The following is a 21,179-nucleotide window of genomic DNA, read 5'->3' on the forward strand; positions in this document are numbered from 1 at the left end:
GATGTTGTTTTCCTATGTGGGGAGCAGGGAGGGAACATGGCCTACCTCTTCAGCAAATTGCATTCTAAGTACTAACATTAGTGAAAACATGTTAATCATTATGATTCATAACCTGTGTAAAGTTCAGCGCCCTCTGTTAAATATCATGGGAGATCATTTGTTCATATTAGAGGTAATTCAGACTCAGTACACGGTCAAATATTTCAAATTACATGTGCAGTTGGATGCACACCTTCAAAGAAATGTATGTACAGTGTTTACAGCATGTTGAAACTGATGAATGTTTGCCCTCGATTGGCCTCACAGTCCCAAGCAGCTTTTCGCTCCAAATTAATTTCCTCTCACTTTCAATCACCCCCCTCCCTGCTCAGGAAACACCCACATTACGAGCGGCCGTTATAAAAACCAGTGATTTTTTACAATGGCGCAATCATTCCATGAAGATGTTTCATAGCCTCGTTCTGTGAACTTTAGTTCCTCCTAATAAAGTGTCCTTGTTTTGCACAAGTGGCACTTTATGTTTACACTCTATTCTAAAACCCAGAGGGGCAAACCAAGCACCTTATTCTGATTTGAAGCGCTCCTCCATACTGATGACACAGAGCGAACGTTTTATTAGCAGAAGTGGCTGCAGTTGTTGTAAGCTGCGCTGATAGAGAAGGAGCTAATCCATGCGGCTCTGCATAAGGGATTGAATTCCCTCTGAGGTCTGGCTACCAATGGTTGATGCGCACCTCACTGCTACACGTGTTTCCCCGCTGCAGCCCCTTCGATCATGTTTCCGTCAAGCCAGCAGCTCCATGGGCATTCGCGGCGCCTGCTATCGGGAACTTACACATTATCTGTAATGGTGTGCTCAGTCAGAAAATTGGATGATTTGCTCATGGTGAAAAGTGCTAACTGTGTTTTCGAAAAATAAAAAAATATAAAAAAGCAAACTCCTATGAATGTGTAACATAGCCTCTCACGGCCGTCATGCATTCACATATCTACATGTCAGCAGTGAGCAGACTGAAATTCACTTATCTTCCTGAAAACCAATTTCCTCTATCAGGATAGGGCTGACCACAGGCTCATGCTGCTCAGCATACCGTAGGTACTCCGCAGAGGGGTTTCTATGTGCCATAAGCTCTAATACGGCTGTGTTCCTCAAGGATAAGCCAGGATCAGTTCTTCCTCTCCATCGCCATCTCTGCACTTAAGCTTGGGTACAATGGCTGCTCCTCACCGCTGGACCGATGCACACTTTATCTAGGTTTCAGTGACATCTTCATCAAGCATTTGTCAATGTTGGAGGATTAGATTTACGAGCGCAGGATTTATAGCCTGCCTGGCTTTTTTTTTTTTTTTTAAGCCCTTTCAGCCCCCACACCTTCACACATGTGCAAGTACAAACACCTCCAGGTGTCACAAAAGCCACCAGCCATGTACAATACATATTTACTGTACACAAAAACACCCACATAAAAAAGGGCTATAGATTGCTGCGAAATAGGGACAATTATGACTGTGAGCCCATTGTTCAACAACACACACATGCACTGGTCATTGATTGAGAGCTTAATTCTCTGTCTGTCTGCAGAGAAAATCCCCCTATTTATTTGAACCACGTGGATTGATCCTGCATGGTTTATTCAGGCTATGAGTCATGTTCTATGTACATTAAGAGCTAATACCATCTCTGTGTTGTATAGGTTTTCTGTCACTCTGTAATTGCTTACTGTAAAAATGCACTCATTGTTGAGCTGCCATATGTAGTAAAATATGCTCTGTCAGATGTTGGTGCAAAGAACATTTTTCTTATCGTGAACATTTGAACTGACATATCTGTGTCACTTTCATCTTCCCTGTGATCAGAATATTGAAAATGTTTTTAAAAAAAAAACATTTATTTTCTACTTTCAATGTAGACAACCTGGAAACTAAGGGGGAAGGGGAAATGATATCTTATCAGGATGAAACACCTTGGAGGCATTTCAAAGAGGAACTCATTTAGTAAAAACATGCTGTACAACAACCTTATTTCTGAGTGTCACTTATCATGCTGGCCAAGCACAGTGTGGTGGTGATGAGCAGGACAGCTGAGTGTGAGATGGGCCCTCAGCCAAATGATGGTTGTGTCCCTCACCTTGACTGTGCTGAGGAAATCACAACATTCATCTCACTGCACATTGGCAGATGTCATGGACACCTGCTGGCCGGCTCCTGACTTTCTAACTGTGGCAGAAATGTAGTCATGCAGACACTTGGGGATTTACACATGCATGCCGTGCAAGGACATACCACAAAGGAATAACTTTAACATGTGTCACATCTCACACACACACACACACACACATGCTTTAATTTTTGTTTTGTTTTTTGTTATAAGAAAGGGGCTTATTCGAGGCACTGAGACACATACATGTACACTCGGTGCAGCATTTCCCTGTTTTTCAGGGCTTTTTTTTTCTTCCTATTTTGGCAAGGCCACTGATCCGTTCACCATCTTGGGAAAGCCCTCTATGATTCTCATCTGTCAGCCCATGCAGGGCTGGGGATTGATCTGTATAAAGTGGCCATGCTGTTGTCACCGTAGCTAGCCAGCAGGAACTAATCGCCACACAAGGTCTGGCCCCTGCTTAGCGGGAAGGGACTACCTATGGTTCGCCTGCAGCAAACTTGATGCTGCTCTCAAAACCAAAATGGACACATTCATCCAGGTTGTAATTACCATGCATAGCATACTTTTCTTTTCTCTGTCTAAATGTGTCCCTGTTTGTGGCTAATCCTGACCAATTTGTGCTTGGTCTATTGCGGGGGGGGGGGGGGGAGTAGACCTCTTTTGCTAAAAAGGACATGCATGTTTAGCTTTACTCAACAATCCCTCCCTAAGCTCAACTGGCTTTGTGCCTCACCATGTCCCTTTAAGCTTAGTCCACAGAAATGTTTCCATATAAAAGAACACAAATATATTTCTGACAACTCACTTTTCTGAATACTCAGAGAGGTGCTTTGAGATGGGATACATAAAACATTCATTTCACACTTGCCAAAATTAGAAATACAAAAGTCTGCCAGCTTTTAACTTCAGCTTGGAGTGAAAATTTGAGAACAGCACCGACAATCACATGTATTTCTTGGTATGGGTGGTGCAGTTAGCTAAGGAACTGATGCGAGTTTAAAGTTTAAAAGAAACAGTTCCTCCCAAAGAAATCAATTGTTGCGGAAAAATTCATTTTGAGTACACGTATGAATCACATCAGGAAGAAAAGTTATTAGACACAAGGAAACAGAAGACATTTATTGAGAGGAACAAATCAGTATTTCCCAGCACGACTTCTTTCCTGTAATATTGGAGCAGAAATCATGCTCAGTTTTTAATAGGTGATAGAACTAATAGCTTTTCAATGAAATCTACTATTTTTGGACTAAACCTACAAAGTGAAGGTAACAAGATGAATGCTACGAGAACAAATTATAAGCTATAGAAATGATTATGAATTAAAACCTTGAGAGTTGTAGGGACGCAATTCATCATTTGTAGGATGATATATTTTTTAGATGCATGTTCGACTCAGTATCATATAACTCAACAATATTCGATGTGAAATGCAGGAAGCTCCGCATTTGGCAAAAAACAGTAGCTTTGGTGTGAGAAAAGGCATGTGTGGTGTGAGAGCATGAGTTCAGAGTCTAATGTGTATAGTCACACATTCACAGTGTTGTCACCCAGATTAAGGTGTTAAATACACCATGGATCTTACAATATGCCCTCATGATGTAACATATCTGCATTTAATGTTGTTTCAGGCACTTAAATATTAGAAGAATCACCTCACCTCTTATTTAACATACAATGAACATTACGGTGTGTTATTTCACACATTTGGTTGTCTCATATAGATTTCAAAAGCTTTAGTGGCTCATATATAGAAATTATATTTTGGACGTGACTTTGTTTTTGCTTTCTTGATGCTCCTGTTTGTAGAGTTCACATTATTGAATTCTTTTTTTAATAAATGAATCCTGGGAAATAAATATCTTACATAGCAGACATTTCAAATTATAACTTGGTGCTGTGGCTCTTCAGTCCCAGAGCTCTGCTGAAAAACTCAGTCAACAATGTAGAATAAAACCAAATGAGTCTGTGATGATGAAATCTGCCTATGCATGTGAGATGGTTCTGCTGTTGTGATTCTGCAAGAATGTGGTCATTTTGAAGCTTTATTGTCCAGAGACGTCTTTGTTTGGGTGATATTGCTGCTTTTAGGGAGAGAACTGTGTTCAGAAATATTATGAGGAGCAATAATGAAGACCTGAAGAACCTTTTTTAAGATATTTTCTTTGAGGTAAAGAATGCCACAATCAGGCCACATTATTGTCGGGGTACGGCTAAAACTCACAAGCAATATATATGCATATGAAGAAAAGAAAATCTAATAAAGGAGATAACCACTTGCTCAGTCACACATTCATTCTCCCTCCCTCCGCCAGCCCTGGTGTATTGACTACAAAACCTTGAGGTTGAAGAGGATAGCAAACCTCTGCAAGAAGACAGCAATTGACATTAAAGCCATGTTCATTTAATCATTCGGTTCCTCTCTTTTCCATCTTTGGTGGTACTTCTGCACAGACATAATCTTAAGCCTATTAACTTGCCATCTCAAGGAGCTTGACTCTCATTACTGCATCCTGTCCAACCTTTCTCTCTCTGACTACCTTGCCTCCACAGTGCGGCACCATAGAAGCTGGCTCCTACATTAACCTGACTCAAAGAAACCTCCAGGATGCTCAAAAGTTCCTGCTGATGCATGAGGTGGTCCAACCCGTGGTTCCCGTGCCCTACTTCATGGAGGACAACGTGCGCTTCACGCATGTGGCGGTGGATGTGGTGCAGGGGAAAGACATGCTGTTCCACATCATTTATTTGGCCACTGGTAGGTTCCTCGTGTTACATTGCTATCTTGCAAAATGTTTATTTTTACATATATTTTGCACCTATACCACTTCATGATTATGTCACTGTATCATATTGGAAAATCTGCTCTCAGTAATTTTGTGTTGTTCACAATTTATATAACAGCTACTGCACTCCTTGTAAATACTCCTTAGTTGTACATATTTTAAGCTGGATGTCTTACCTTCTGTATTATATTTTCTTCCATTGTGTGTGTTTTTTAGTGCTGTCACTGAGGTTGATGTCACGACATTTCACTGCTCACACTGTTCTAACATTGCAAGAGTGACAATAAAGAACTTCTATTCTATTCTATTCTATTCTATATTATCTACACCAGATTCTTGTACCTTCTACATAACCGCAGAAAGTTATTTTTGTCACATTTGTTTTATTTTATTTCCTGTGCTCACAGCTGTGACGAGGGCAGGCTTTGGCATATAAAAACACTGAACTCAAAAGCTCCGTGCAACAATAAGAATCTGATCGGAACACACCCACGCAGTGCAGCTGAGGTTTTGATGTTTTTTATACCTAAGGATGGTGTTGTGAAATATAAGCACTGACTGCTGCTCACACAACCATGCATATTGATTAATATGTAGAAATACTTGAGTCCTTGAAGTACTCTCTGAATAAGGAAATAAAAAGCTAGCGGGAAGAATAATGAAACCAATCGATCTGTATCAGGATCAAAGCTTTGCCTTTGACAAAAGCTTGATCACTCTATACCTCCATATGTCCTCCAGATGCACCGCATGAACACACACACACACAACACACATGCACTACAATATGTGTGTAGGCAGGCACACAGGAACAGTACAGCACGTCGCTCTCGTGTAATCTCTCACAAGAGAATCATAAATACCACAAAATAGCCACGAGTCATGTGTCAGAAAGAAGACGGGTAATTAATAACACACGTCTACAACCCTGACTGGTTCTCTGACTGACATGCCTGGCACCATCTGCTTATCAGTCCTCTGTTTGATCATATGGATGTGATAACATCCACCATTTGACTTGGCAAGGTATGAAAAGCCGTATCAGCAATGCGCCAGATAGATACCAATGTTTGAGTGTCTGTGTTATGATTTAACGCACATGTATGGATTATGAACAGGTGCACCGAACAGAATCTGAATGTGTTGATCCACTTCACCGGGCTAATGTACCATAAGCCCGCTGGGAAATGTCAACATGAGCTTCCTGTTGTAGCTTCAGTGTTATTTTAGGATATCTCACATAGAAGCGGGCAGTCTCTCTGAATTCTACTTTCACATACACACACACACATGAACACACACAGCCTGTTCCAGTTCACTGCTTCTGTGCTTGGCATCTCCCTCAAAAACGCCCCCCTCATTGTTTGCATGGTGCTGTGATCGATGTAACATCGGACCAGGGCTGCCCACATAGCAAGTTCCCCAGACAATAACCACGCGCTAATGAAAACATCGGAAACACAGCCAAGGCCATTGGCTAGTACACATACTGTACCTAATCTCATGCTATTATTAATGCCTTAATGCACCCTGCTGATTGGGGCCATTGTGGAAAACCTGATAGCGCCAACTGGGCTTTCAAAGTCGTGGAGTATTTTTATTCAGGCATGTGGCCTGTAGAACATTTCACCTTAATTGCTATTCAGCCCTGGTTAGTCATCTTTGCCCTCCAGCAGGATTTATTTTCTCTTGCAGTTAATGTGAACAGGAATCCGTTAAATGTGAAAGGTTATAAAGTTCTGAACCTTTTACCAGTTACATGTCTTGAAAAAGAAATACGATTATAACTCATGGCATCAGAGGTGAAATTTATAGGGATGGAGGTGTGATACTTAAATTAGACATTATATAATATTTAAAAAGAAAGCATGCACAGAGAGCATTTCTTAATTTTTTTATAGGCGCTGCATGTTTTTTTAACAGATTGTCCCCTCATGTCCCACAATGATTTAGTATTTTGTTTAAAATTTCAAGTAGTTTGATTTGTATCATAGTTAGGATTTCTTTTATGACTGTTACAGCAATAATAAAATACGCAGATTTTGATCTTTGGGAACTAGATTGTGGCCCTTAGAAATGAATGTAACCATTCATGTTCTTTATTATTTCATCTAATTTTGGTTCAAGGACTTTTATAGGCTCGACTGTAGAAGGAAACCAGACGAGCTGCGGAAACTCACCCATGCACTGGGAGAACATGCAAACTCTGCACAGACTTGAATCAGGAATATTATCATTGCTATGAGAAAGTGTGATTCATTATACTATAATGCTTCCTCCTTGAGAAATTCCTTTGTAATGATTGTATCGTATTTAGTTCGGTTCCATGTCACAGCTACTTCAAATAGTTCTGACCTTGTACGACATGTTACTTCATGGAAGTATTTGTAATAACTGAAAAGGAAAAGGAAATAAGTAAGGTAATTGTTACTTGTGTTAATGAAACACAATTGCATCTGATGTTTAAACACTGTGTACTTTAAAGAAAGTCAACATTAAAGAATAAGATAAATTGCAAATAATCCCAAAGGAAGAAGTTACAACAACCAACTATAGTGATGTGCTGTATAATTCATTGCATCAATAATTTATGTCAAGGATTGTAGGAAGGAGCAATCGAATAATAATTATTTGTGCAGATTAAACTAAACTTAAAGTACAATAGTGCAATTTGAATGAAAATTACAGAGCAAGAAGCGTACATTCTCCAATCAGGGTTGCATTAATCCTGCACCACTGGATTTCATGCAGCCTATCCATTGCACTGAGAGAATTATTAAAAGGAAGAAAAAATATAAAATATGAATTGCATTCAATTGCAAATAATAATTCTGCACAATAATTATGCAATTATTAGACATTGAGACACAATCCACAGAGTGACTATAAATCATTCACTGTAGTAAGGTCCGAATAAAGGAGCCTTACTGGAACTGTTATATAACTCCCGGATATGAAATTATACACTGTTATATTACTTGTTACTTCAAATAGTTATGGAACGATTGCTCATACTGCTTGGGGCAAAACTTAACTTTTATAGTCCCTGCCTTAAAGTTACCTATTAGCATTTCACCTTTCTTCCAATGGCATCACTGTGCACCTAATTACTTTTTTCCTTGCCCAGGGGAAACGCATGTATAATAGATGATGTTTGTTTTAACACTCCCTCAAAGAAAATTCGCCACTAACTTCATCTCACAGGGACCGTCTCACACAAAGGAAAGGTCAGGGTATATTCACAATGACAAGGATTTCCACTCTTTCTGGTTTTGTAACCCGTGAAAAGAAAAACCGGACAGAAAACATGTAGTTAGCTGCCATATCAATCCCATGGTACAGTGCTCCATGTTGATGGCATGACCAAACTTGGCGGACCAGCCGCCACCACTCTTTTTGACAGTCTCATTTCAGAGACTCCCCATTAGGAATCACCTCTTACTCTGAGTTCACGTTGGCTGTTTGTTTCTGCCTTTCTGTAAAATCTCTTCTTTTGTTACTCTGCCTTCCGGATGCTCTCTCCTACATTACTTCACGCTCTTATTGTGCAGATAATCACCCTTCACCCCTTTGTGACCAAATCCTCTCTTCCCCCACTTTCTCTTCCAGATTACGGTACTATCAGGAAAGTGCTTTCCCCGCTCAACCAGTCCACGGGGAACTGCCTGTTGGAGGAGATCGAGTTGTTCCCGCCCAGGAAGAGGCAGCCCATCCGAAGTTTGCTGATCCTGCACAGCCGCAGCGAGCTTTATGTGGGTGTAAGAGACCAGGTCATCAAGATCCCACTCAAGAGATGCAGCTACCACAAGAGCAGAGAGTGAGTAAATGCACAATCAAACAAACGTTGTGTGTGTGTGTGTGTGTGTGTGTGTGTGTGTGTGTGTGTGTGTGTGTGTGTGTGTGTGTGTGTGTGTGTGTGTGTGTGTGTGTGTGTGTGTGTGTGTGTGTGTGTGTGTGTGTGTGTGTGTGTGTGTGTGTGTGTGTGTGTGTGTGCGCGTGCGTGTGTGTGAGTACGTGCGTGTGTGTGAATGGGTGAATGTGACTAACAATGTAAAGTGCTTTGGGACTGCTCAAGCAGTTGAAAAGTGCTATATAAGTGAAATCCATTTACCAAACAAAATCCATTGACTTCAGTGCAAACAAAGTTTGAAAGCCCTTTCTTTCATAAGATAGATAGATATTTTTTTATCTTTAAGAGTCAGACCTCTGTGTTTGTTAGTGGCTTTTGCTAAGATTTAAAACCCTCAAATCAGCTTTGTATGAGCCTCCAGAGGTTTCCACATCTGCCCTCTTTCTGTCTCCCTCACTGTTTTCCCGTTTCTGGTTGTCACTGACCTGCACACACACAAAAAGAAAAAAACTGTGTGCCGCCTCCCTCCTGCACAGTCCTGCAGCGACTGTGCACATGTTTATCAGATATATTGAGTTTCTGTCTGTCTGGGAGAAGCGCCATAAAGGCATAAATATTGAAAAAGAGAAGAAAAAATAAAAATCTGAGACGGGCCGGGGTTTGAAGACTCACCACAAGATTGGGATCCCATCCATCACTGCGCGCAGAGAAGGAATCACACCTGCATTCCTTATCTCTCACACAATGAGACGTTATTGGTATACACAACAGTTAAGGCTCCGTATTGCAGCTGCGTCTCTGTGATACATGCTACAGCTATTACGACACTTAATCGTATCTTTCATCCATTTTCATACTTTAAACAGGCAAGAAAAAAACCGTGAAATCAGAATGGCAGCTTCTTGGAAAGTCTCTGTGTTCATCAGTGACATTTCTTTGAGGTTTACCTGCTTGAAATATTAGGAGGCTGTCTCTCTGTTGGCTCACTGATGGGTGTGTTATAATCCACGAGGCCCTTAAGGCCCTTCTGGAAGACAGGAACTGACTTGTTCTTCTTCTTTTTATTTCACGCTGCCCTGTGTCACCCCTGATATCTCAGTCAGAGGAGATACAATCCAATCCCCCCCCCCCCCTTTCTTCTTTTTTTTTTATCCGTGCAGACATTATGTCAGCTGTCTCATGTGTGCAGGAGAGTCTTACATTTCTGCAATTTCACATGGAAATGTAGAGTTTGTGTTGGCATGCAGTTCATTGTTATGAAGCCCACGGACAACTTTGTTACATTTTACTGGGGACACGTCAGGCAGCGTTGACGCCTGCAGCTCAGAGATATGTCATTGTGCTGTCACTGCTGACTTATATTTATATGAAAAGAATAACATCAGGCTTTTTATTGCACTCAATAAACCATCTGAAGCAGGTATGACAAACACAGATCCAGGGAATATCTGTTGGGCTGATAAGCTATTTTGAAGAAGGAATATATAAGTGTGTTTGTGGAGGAAAATGTGTAATCCCAGTACTTGGTGGGAGATTACCTGAAAATCAGTTCAGCAAATTGTGTGAAGGCTTAATTTGATGATGCTGATGCAGACTGATGCATGTCGTCGTTCTCAGTTCACAACAAGATTTCCATTTTTGTTTCCCGCTCTCCTTATCTGCTTTCTTTATTCTTTGAGCCGTTTCTCCTTTATCGCTCTGATTTTGTCTTCACCCTGTATGTCATCTGCCAGTTTCTGTCCTGCATTAACCGACCTTCACTTCCCTTATACCTACTGCCTTCCCTCTTCTGATACTTTCTCCTATACCTTCCGCCACAATCTTATCTCTCAGTTCTTATTTTTTCATTTATCATGTCCCCAACCATCTTATCTTTTCCTTTTCTTTATGATCTCCCTCTCAAATCTGATGCTTCATTTCATATTGTAAAAGGGTGCGGCGCTGTCTGCATGCATACATGACATGTTGGCAAAAAGCCCATTAAAAGTGAACTTTATTCGCTTCTTTCAGAGCCTGTTTAGGAGCCCGAGACCCGTACTGTGGCTGGGATCTGCTGCTGAAGAAATGCACCACCCTGGAGGAAAGTGTCAGGATGAGCCAATGGGAGCAGAGTATCACAAAATGCCCCGTGAGTATCAGCGAGCCGCTATCTGATTTGCGCATGCTTCAATGTTACTGCTCAATTTCTTTCCTGTCGCCAATGTGAAACCTGAAAGTTGGTGGAAAAACACAATTATCCTGACTTGGCCTTCACACTTACGCACACACACACCCGCTCCTTTCCACATATATTGAACTCTCACATTCAGCTGCACCCGACTCTCAACTCACAAGCGACAGACCCTCAAACCCAGGAATCATATTGTTGCTCGTGAGCACATCTCGCAAGGCGTGTACCCCCATAGCATGCGAGGCGTGTATTCCTGTAGTGATCAAGACTGTTGCCTCAATCATTCACCCCCGACCGCTGCTTCATTAGCAAAGCAGCTCTTCCATTTATTTTAACGTACTCTGAAAATTGGAAGCAGTATTAAAGGGCAGCAATCCCATCCATTTCAGCATAGTGCTTCTCTCACTGTTTGCAAGACATCATTTTCAAACCAGTCACAGCTGAAAGTGCTGCATCCCTCCATGCCCTTTATGTGGCTTTGTATTCAGAGGAATAGTTGGTACTCAGGCCTCTCAGCATTCAGTGACATCTGTCAGCAGTGCTCTGGCACAAGGTTTGCCAACACTGCATCAACATATAATTTCTGACACATACACTTGCTATTGAAAATGTATATATTTGTACTCTGGACATATGCACCTATTATTATATGGCTTATTGTATGTGTATGTATATGTATGTGTGTAGGCATGGTGCAATTAGCTGGGAGGGGTGGGGAGCTACTACCTGACCACCTACACACCTACCATCACCTTTTGTGATGCACCATCATCGGAAACTCAACCTCACTTTTACCCTGTGTGCATGTGCATATACTATATGTGTACACACTTTTATACCCAAGAGATGTTTGCATGTGTATGTATCTCTTTTGTGAATCCCTTTAAATACGTTTCTAAGCAAAAGAAGCTGGATTGATTGTTTGACTGATAAATACTTTGACTCCGACAAATGCAATTGTTTCATAGGATGGATGCAGAACTCAATTGTTAACATGTTGCATATTTAATATTTGATTTGATAATTTATTAGAATAGTCAAAGGGGGTTTTAACTTCTCAAGAACCACAGTTTCTTTTTTATGCTTCATATTTCAGCATATTTGATAGACAAGCATTTACATATGACAAATGTCTTCTGATTTACCTTTTAACCGGATAAGCGAGTGATATTCTAGCACTATTTTAATTGGAAAAAAAAGACCCCAATTTTCTCATTTTCATATAACTCTGTTAAAACAATATCTTGAAATAGTTTAACTATAGGATCTAATCAAATATTTGATATCATCACTAATATGGCTACTAATGCTAATGTATTTTCAGGTCGTCAAATACCACTGTCCAAACCACTAATGGGATATGTATTTACTTAACCTCGGTCTAACCAAGTCCATTCCATTTGAATGAACACAAATGAACTTCAGCAGTAATAACTTTGGGGTGTTGACCGTGAGTAATGGCCATAGAACAGAGCAGCTGAAGCCAGACTGGAGCAGGAAAATTGTGTGTTTGAAACAATTCAGTGCCCACATGTAAATATTGAAGGACAAGAGGTGGTCTTTCATAACGGAGTTTCACTCTTCATGAGTCCATTAACTGTCGGCAAAAGGCTAAACTGGCTGAGTGTCGGCTCGGCTGTGTACTCCTGCAAAGTGGAAGTCTGGAGTTGGAGGCCAGTCAAGGGTTTGCACACTGAGTCGTGTTGTGTAGGCAGACGCAGGAGATACGCTTTACCAACCTATTCATAAATGCCATCTGGCATGAGAGCCCTATATCTGCATGGAAAGAAGCTCAAATTTGTTTCACTAGGATTTTTTTCGAGGAGGTGAAAACATTAGTCACAGCTTTGTGTGTTTTTGTTACCCAGGTTTTCTCTGACGTAAGATGAACATGTTATTTCAGTATGCTTTTTATTGGTGTTTTACTTTACCTTCAAACCTCAAGAAAAGAGAATTTTTTTTTATATATGCAATGTTATGGTTTACAATCAAAAGAAAACATGCATCCATCCATCTTCTATGCTACTTCATACCCTGTACAGATCACCAGTCCATCATAAGGCAACAGTCATCCAATAATAATATAATTGCACTCATATCTATGGGCAATTATCGTGTCAGTAACTGACATCATGCTTTTGAACTGTGGGTGAAAAACCTGAAGAAATTAACAGGATATATGCAAACTCCATACAGAAAAGCCCAATACATACTCAGGGATTAAAATCCGGGATTAAGCACACACTACTACTACATAATTTCATCAAGAACAAGGGAGTCAGACGACTTTTGACGAGGGATCATATACAGTCCATTGTGAGCTCAAAGGAACTGAAGCAGCAAAAAGAACAAAACCTATAAATGGCCATTTAAAATTCTTCTCATACTTTTTTATGCAAACAAGACAATTGCGATTTGAAATCCCTGATTAGTTTTTTGCAGACGAATAATGCCAAAAAAGGTTGTCACTTCTTCTTTCATGGTTTCATGTTGTCGCCCCCATAGCACAGATTTCATTTGAATGCTATTATACTAGTATCAGTGAGCTTGCCCTCACTCGTCTGATGTTTTATTACATTAGAAATTAGGAAACAGTTATGGGCAACAGGCTATTCATTTGAAACCTCTGCGTTTTTGGATGTCCAGAAGGCTTATTGGTTAGCACTCTCATCTCAAGGAAGTTTGATTCTGTGCTCAGGGACTCTGTGCGGTGTTTGCAAGTTTTCCCTGTGGATGCATGTGTTTTCTCCAAGTACTCTGGCTTCCTCCTCATTCCAAATAAATATTGTGTAAATTGGCTGGATGTCTGCATGCGTGTTTTGTCTCTTTATTTTGGCCTTGTGCATGTTGGACTGGTGACCAGGGCAATGTTGTTCAATGTCAGCTGGGATCAGCTCCAACCTCACACAATCATACATTGGTTAAAGTGGGTATAAAAGATGGATGGATGGATGGACGGACGGGCGGATGGATGAATGGATGGATTGACCTTCACCATAAACAAATAATATATACTTATATAGTGCCTCAGCTTGCTTTTTCTCCCTCCAGCATATTGATTAAATTAAAAACATGATTCAAATCAGTTTTAAAGAAACGAAAGCATTCAAATGTTTATTTTCTAATTCAAAATATACAGCATTAAATATTCATTGAGTAGATATTATACGCCTACCAAATTATTTATGGCCCCTGAGCTGCAAATGATACTGCGATATTGCTGTATCGGCTGTCCCTGTGTAGCTGTTTGCTTTTGAGGCAGCCCATTGATGCAGATGTTGTCTCCCTCAGCCAAGCGCCTCTCATTTAGGCGCACGGCAGAGTTCAATTACAAAGAGCAGAGGGCAGACGTTATTCTAAAGCGGCTGATGATCTCGCTCTCTCTTTCTCCTGGTGTGAAAGTGTTCTTCGCGTTTTTAAATCACCCTGAAATGTAGCAGCGACATGGCTCATATCATCTGCTGCTCCGAGTCTCACACTGCTGCCTTTTTCTGTTTCCCCCATATGCCTGGGACATCACTCGTAATTCATTGCTTCTGCAATATCGAAGCCTTCCTGGTTGATTCTGTTTTCCTTCAGATTTTCATTTATGAGACCACTTTTATTTCCTCGTATTTCGGTCCTCTGAATGTGTCCATTCTCTGCTTCCATCTGCCTATTCCGCATCGCACTTTTTCTATTTTGGAATCTCATCATATCCCAAAACAATTTTTGAACATCTTCCTTGTGTTTACAGCACATAATATCATAGTTTTGGTCCTGCTGTAGATGATATAATGCACTTACTTTGGCATCTATTTGAGGGAAATTGATTTCTGTTTACATCCCATACCCATGGGCCGCGTTTCCCAGAGCAACACAATCCTGGGAGCGTCGCTCTAACGTAATAACCTGATTCAGAGAAAAGCCATTACTTTCAAATGCTTTATTTTTGGCTCTTTGTTGCTAACAGGTCCGTAATGTGACAGTCGATGGAGGCTTCGGTGCCTGGTCAGGCTGGTCCACTTGTAGCCATAATGATGGAGGCAGCCCGGGGTCCTGTCTGTGTCGGACCCGAGCCTGCGATAACCCCGCCCCTCAGTGTGGCGGTCAGCAATGTCACGGGATCAGCGTCGAGGTGGCCAACTGCTCCAGGTGAATTACTTCAATGATATGTACAATTTTGGTTTATCTATACAAGGGCTGTCAAACATCAGGCCCGTGGGCCAATTCTGGCTTGCAAAGGCTTCAATGAAGCAAGCAAATTGTAAACATTTATTTCTTTTTCATTGAATTTCATATGTTTTTGGGAAAATTTCACTGTATTCTGCTCCAGAAGGCATCATTAAAATTAACTTTATGATGTGATTGTAGTCATTTTTGGGAGTAGTTGTTTGGTTTTGCAAACATATAGACATTGTTACCATATATATTCTGCACCACAACAAAGAAAAACATAAAAGTTTTAAAGTAAAGGTTATTATGGCACTATTTTACCGGTCCAGCCCTCTCAAGATGAAATTGGGCTATAAATGGCAGCTCAACTAAAATGTGTTTGACACTCCTGTGCTACAGTAACAACCACAACATAGAGTATTTCTGCATACATCTGGAAAAAGCAACAAAACTTTCTCAGGTAGATATCAGATAGGTAGATTCTAATTAAATCCTACATCCGCTTACCTGCTTATTATGGAAGTGAATGTGGTAAATGGTTCTGTTTTTCACATTCACTGTCAAGTTTTCTGAGGGTAAGTGTTGATTAAATGTCACATTTATTTGCACTGCTTGGCTGACATATTCAAGTATTAACACTCAGTTTCCCAAAGTAGTGCTGCATCTGACTTTTTCATACAAAGCAAAGCCTGTGAACGTATTCTTCGGTGAAAGATTGGACATGCTGATAAGGGCAAGCTTTTCACTGTCATTTTAATATTTTTGAATCATGAATAATGTGAGAACAATGTTTAAATATTAAATTAGTTCATGCTCTAAATATAAATTCTTGCTTTTCCTTATCAGAACAGGAGACATGCAGTCGCTTGTCAACACCATATGAAACATACACACACCAGATTTAGCTTGAGCGTAATGTCAAATCTGAAGAAATCCTGCTTATACATTGATGTCTCTCCATAGACATTGTTCAGTCTAAATTATTTTGTTTCCCTTGACTCATCATTTGGCAAACAAGACTCCAAGTTATAGTGAAATGTAAACATAAAGTTCTTTCCCTTCTGCTGTGTAACCAATAATGAAGAATGACAACTACTCTCCCGGAACAATAACAAAAGCAGAAGGACAGATCATTTGCTCTGACTTTTGGAGATCTCCAGTCACAATCCTTGTGTGCACTTGCATGACATTTATTTATTGGGTTTACATTTTTAACTTCTAAAAATATTCTGATGTGCCTCAGCCTGATAACACAAGCTTGAATATTTTTATTTAAATACATGTAAAGAGACAAATAGGCCTTGAAGTGACTATGACTTTGCATATTAAACATTCACAGGTAAGCTGGCATCTTTTCAGCAAAATATTATTTATCAGTATTGAATTAAACTGTTGACCTGTTGACCTGTGTCTTTTGGGGAATTTTTAAATAGCTTGATTATGAAAGGTCAAAAACTATTTTCTACAAGATTATTTTCAGAGGAAAAATAACCAACTTACAATTGGTTTATAGCTTGAAACTGTAAGTGGGATACTATTGTTCTAGCTGAATTTTGGTCCAGGGTATATGTTATTGAGTATAACTCATAATTCCATAATCTTAAATACTTAGTAAACACATGAATCAGGGGGTGAATTACAACACTGTCACAGATGGTTTTGCTTTTAACAAAGATTTAAAAATCTACCCAAGCTATCCTACTGTACAGTGCACTATTTTCTTAATATCATTAGAATGATGGAATTGTGAGGACATTCAAAAGTCACCAAATGTGAGCAACTACCTGGCAGAGAGTAACATTTTCATCTTGAACTAGCTGATAGACAGTCCCTTTGAGAGAGCGTGGGCCGTGCAGCACAATAAATATAGCTGCTTATTTGAGTCGTAACACAATGGCTGAAAAGCCACTAAAAAGACCCTTGATGTGCTTTTGTGCTTCTCATTAGAAATGGAGCATGGACTCCGTGGACTTCCTGGTCTCCCTGCAGCACCAGCTGCGGCATCGGCTTCCAGGTGCGTCAGCGATCCTGCAGCAACCCGACCCCCCGCCACGGCGGACGTGTGTGCGTGGGCCAGAACCGTGAGGAGAGGTAAGTGATGCTCGTCCTCACTCTGCACGCCCACGTATATCCGCATTTGTTGACAGATGCTAATTAAGGACAATACATGCTGTACATGCTGCTTGTGTTTTAGTCTGTGCATGTGAAAGAAAAATTAATGTGTAACCCACAGTTAAGAAGTTTGACTTTGGTTGCGACTTTCTATTTTCTTTTTTTTTTTTCCTCTGCTATTTTCTGTCCAACTATGTGACAGCCAATTAAGGAACGAGTGGGATAGGCCTGTGCTAGGGTAATTATCTGGCTTTCACACACAGACCAAGTCTACATTTTGAAGCTTTGGAGGCATTGGCGTACAATAATCGCCTTTTTAAAGATGTTTATAAGGTTTCCAAGCAACCTTTCAAGCCTTGAAAAAAAAAAAAAAAAGTTTTTTTCTACTTGAAATTTTGTAAGGAGGCACAAAGAGACGTATAAAGCTGCACAGGTATAGAAGGTCAAGAGATGAGTTTTCATCTCAAGTTTTGTTCTTTTCTAATAGTTTAGCCAAGACAGAAGCTATGACATGGTGTTCCACTGCAGGACACAGGACTCATGATGTGAAAATTAAGTTTAAATTAAGTTTAGTCCGACTGGCAAGGTTTAGTACTCAGAAGAGATAAGAGGCCTGATTTTCTGATGTCCTGTGTGAAGCCTGCAAGATTGAATGTTCAGGCAAGTAGATTACCCCTTCGGTTCGCATGCGTTTTATGGATGAGAATACCATTACGCCACTATTGCATCATTATGACATTACACGTCAACAGAAATTTTCAAATGAGAACTCTGCGTGTATTAGGCCATGTTACATGAGAACGTTCTCCCGGAAATGGTAAGTTTACCGTGTTGATCATCTTGTGCTTGCCGCGGGCTGATTGGAGTCCCAAAACCTGACATAAACAGAAAGAACGAAAACAGGACCTTATGTAACAAACTCAATTACCTGCTTCACTGTGAGGTGTGGTTTTCTCAAACGTGTAAGTTTGACTGCAAATCTCACTTTCCTCTGATTCTGAGGTGTCAACGGATACAACGTACACCAATACGCATGAATACCAACGCATCTTGGTATGCTGCCACTGCCTCCAGACTTGCAAAACTCAAAGTGCTCTTCTGGTAGCATTTATTTTCAGGGAAAGAAAGCTTATTATGGAAATAGACATGGACGTGGACAAGATCCAGCATCTGCAATCTGCAAACATTTTTGGTGCCACTTTGATTGTTACAACATTTTTGCTGTATTTCTTTTGGTTGCAAGGACTTTTAGGTCATAGGAGTAGAATTCTAGAGTTTCATGAAAAGCTTTCTATAGATCTATAGATAACATCGAAATTGGCTGTAAATTGTTCTTTCTCGGTGACAGAAGATTATCATTTTTTATATCTTTCTAGATCTTTTTGAAGATCATCATTTTTTTTTTTTTTTTTTTTTAGAACACAGCAAATGATGACAATTTCACATCTTGCTTTAGGGACGAACACAATGCTCTCAGTGTATATTTGCCTTAAGATGTAACCAGAAAACAAACTAAAATCAAAACCAGACATGTTGAGGACTCGCTACAAGACTGTACAAAACAACACCAGGCTGCAAAATAAACTGACAACAGAAAACACTGAGGACTCCTCTTGTCAACACTGGGGATGGATGGAGTCAACAGCTGGACACAATCAAGACACACACCAGTCACAACACAGAACGTGAACCAGGACAGATTTATAGCAGGCCTGAGTAAACAAGATCAAGATATTCATATAAACCCCTAAGGTTTCTTTCCTCCCTGCACAGCCAGGCTTTATTCCTTGTAATTATGTATTATATTATATAAGATTATATTAAGACTCCTATCTTGGCCAGACCCAAAAAACAACACTTGTTAAAACACAAAATAGAAACAAGATATAGACATGTTTTACTAATATTAGAAAAATAAATTTGTTAAAAAAATACATGGTTTTAACTCAGGCTTGGTGTATTTTATTGAATAGAGGAAGTGCTTCTTTGTCTCCATAGTGTCTTTGTTACACAGTCAGACATCATGCTGAGCATTCATCCCTGGTTGGTAACTAAAGGTGAAGGCAGAAAAGGTGCAAATAAATACAGTTCACAGGGTACATGCAAGGAAAAGAGAGGGGGAAAAAACCCAAAATCCTGGCAACATAAGCAGTATCATGATGGATGCGTAATTGTAAATGGCTTTCCCACATGAACCTTATCATATTCCTCCTTTTCTCCATTTTCTCTGCACTTCTTTACTGTCTGTTGTCCTTTTCTGAATGCCTTTCCCTCCACTCGCGTCAGCTCCTGGTGGAGTCCCCCGGTAGTAAAAAAAAAAAAATATACAGAGTGACCAGAACAGCAGCTGTGACTCAGGGACCACACCAAAAAACCCACTTGGCCGGCACTAAAGACCGCAGGAGGCCAGAAGCAGATTTTGCCACCCCCTCTGTTTTCCTCTCCGAGCTTTAATCTCATTTGTTTCATCTCGCGCTCCTGCTCTCACTACTTGCTCTGTTCAGCTAGTTAAAACACCTAAGGCCAGTGAGGGGCCAGCTGTGAGGGCTGGAAAAAGGATTGTTGTGAGAGTAGAGGAGCCTTTGTGTGCGTGCGTGCGTGCGTGCGTGCATGCGTGCGTGCGTGTGTGCGTGCATGCGTGTGTGCGTGCGTTCAAGAAGAGCTGTGGAGATTAACAGTAAAGCGGAAAAAACAGAGAAAGAAAATGTGTTAAAAGATGAATTATGCTGTGTCAGTTTGAGTCTGCCAGAGGAAGAGAAAAAAAAATGGATGCAAGAAGTGCATCCGTGCGTGCATGAGTATTCTTCTAATCTGGTGGGGACCTCAAAATACCTTTATCCATGAGTACTCATGTCACAGGCGACAGGGCAAATATTAACATCCCCTTGAAGAAAGTAATTCAAGTGAAATCATGTCTGGAGGTGAGACTAACATGAGGGTTGGGTGAAGTTTCAGGTTAGGCAAATGGGCATGTGTCTACGCAAGTTATCACATCATAAGAAAAAGAACTCTTTTTGTGACAGAAAGATCCCAAAAGTAAAATTCCATCTTTCTGCAAAGACCTGCTTGGAAAGGAACTCGAGATCGTAAGGTGGCCTCATGTCTGGCTATATTATAAGAATCCTGAGCACACTTGGAAAACTGGCCCATCAAAGAGCCCTATGCTAGTATGTTGGTTAGAGTGGGTAATTATTTCAGTGTTTGACTTCACTGTAATGTTAGGGCAAATCAGCATTTGAATAAGGAGGACTCAAAGCACTTCTTCAAGGCAATCTGGATCTGGCTTCAGTGGAAAAAAATGAATGTTAACTTTCTCTTTTAGATTATTGGCTTAACAAGGTCTAGTTTTGATTGCAATTTAAGTCAGCAGGAAAAACATGTGAGCCAATGCAAAATGCAATGCATTTGGTGGGTAATGAATATACATATTTGTGTGCATGGTGCAGGTTAAACACAATTTATAGTGCCTGGCTTTGGTTTATATTAGGTTAAGTTTAGGGTAAGATAATTAGTCGTGCTGGGTAAATGTAGATTATGTCAGCAGGAAATGCATGCCACTTGATGTATTATCCTTGATATCATAATATCTAAACAATGTATGTGTGCACCTCTGTGTCTGCCTGTTTGTACATGAGAGAGAGAGAGACAGAGACAGAGAGAGAGACAGAGACAGAGACAGAGAGAGAGAGCAGATCCATATCCAGCTGTATCAGTTGTTGTGGCCACAAACTGAAAAACTTTGTAAAAATATTCACTGTTTGGCTGACTCGTGTAACATCTCATCCCTAGTTTCGATCCATCAACGTGTGAAATAGGTGAAGTTTTCTGAACAAGCTTTCATCTGCTCGGCACGAGAAGGGCAGAAACAAAAAATAAAATAAAATTGTTGGCTTCTGCGTCCTCAACGAATCTTTTAATGCTGTGAAAGGCTTTTATTTTATGGGG

General features: G+C 40.3%; 1 protein-coding gene across 1 annotated transcript in view; it reads left to right on the forward strand.

The window, feature by feature from the left end:
- The window catches only part of sema5a (sema domain, seven thrombospondin repeats (type 1 and type 1-like), transmembrane domain (TM) and short cytoplasmic domain, (semaphorin) 5A), a 145,860-nt gene that overhangs the window by 79,042 nt on the left and 45,639 nt on the right, over nt 1-21,179 (forward strand). The window contains exons 10-14 of the mRNA XM_080515431.1: nt 4,715-4,919; nt 8,557-8,764; nt 10,808-10,925; nt 14,920-15,101; nt 17,070-17,213. Of these exons, the coding sequence (XP_080371557.1) occupies nt 4,715-4,919; nt 8,557-8,764; nt 10,808-10,925; nt 14,920-15,101; nt 17,070-17,213 (857 nt within the window). The remainder of the gene's footprint in view (nt 1-4,714; nt 4,920-8,556; nt 8,765-10,807; nt 10,926-14,919; nt 15,102-17,069; nt 17,214-21,179) is intronic.

This window comes from Blennius ocellaris, assembly GCF_963422515.1.
Source record: "Blennius ocellaris genome assembly, chromosome: 19".
NCBI lineage: Eukaryota > Metazoa > Chordata > Actinopteri > Blenniiformes > Blenniidae > Blennius > Blennius ocellaris.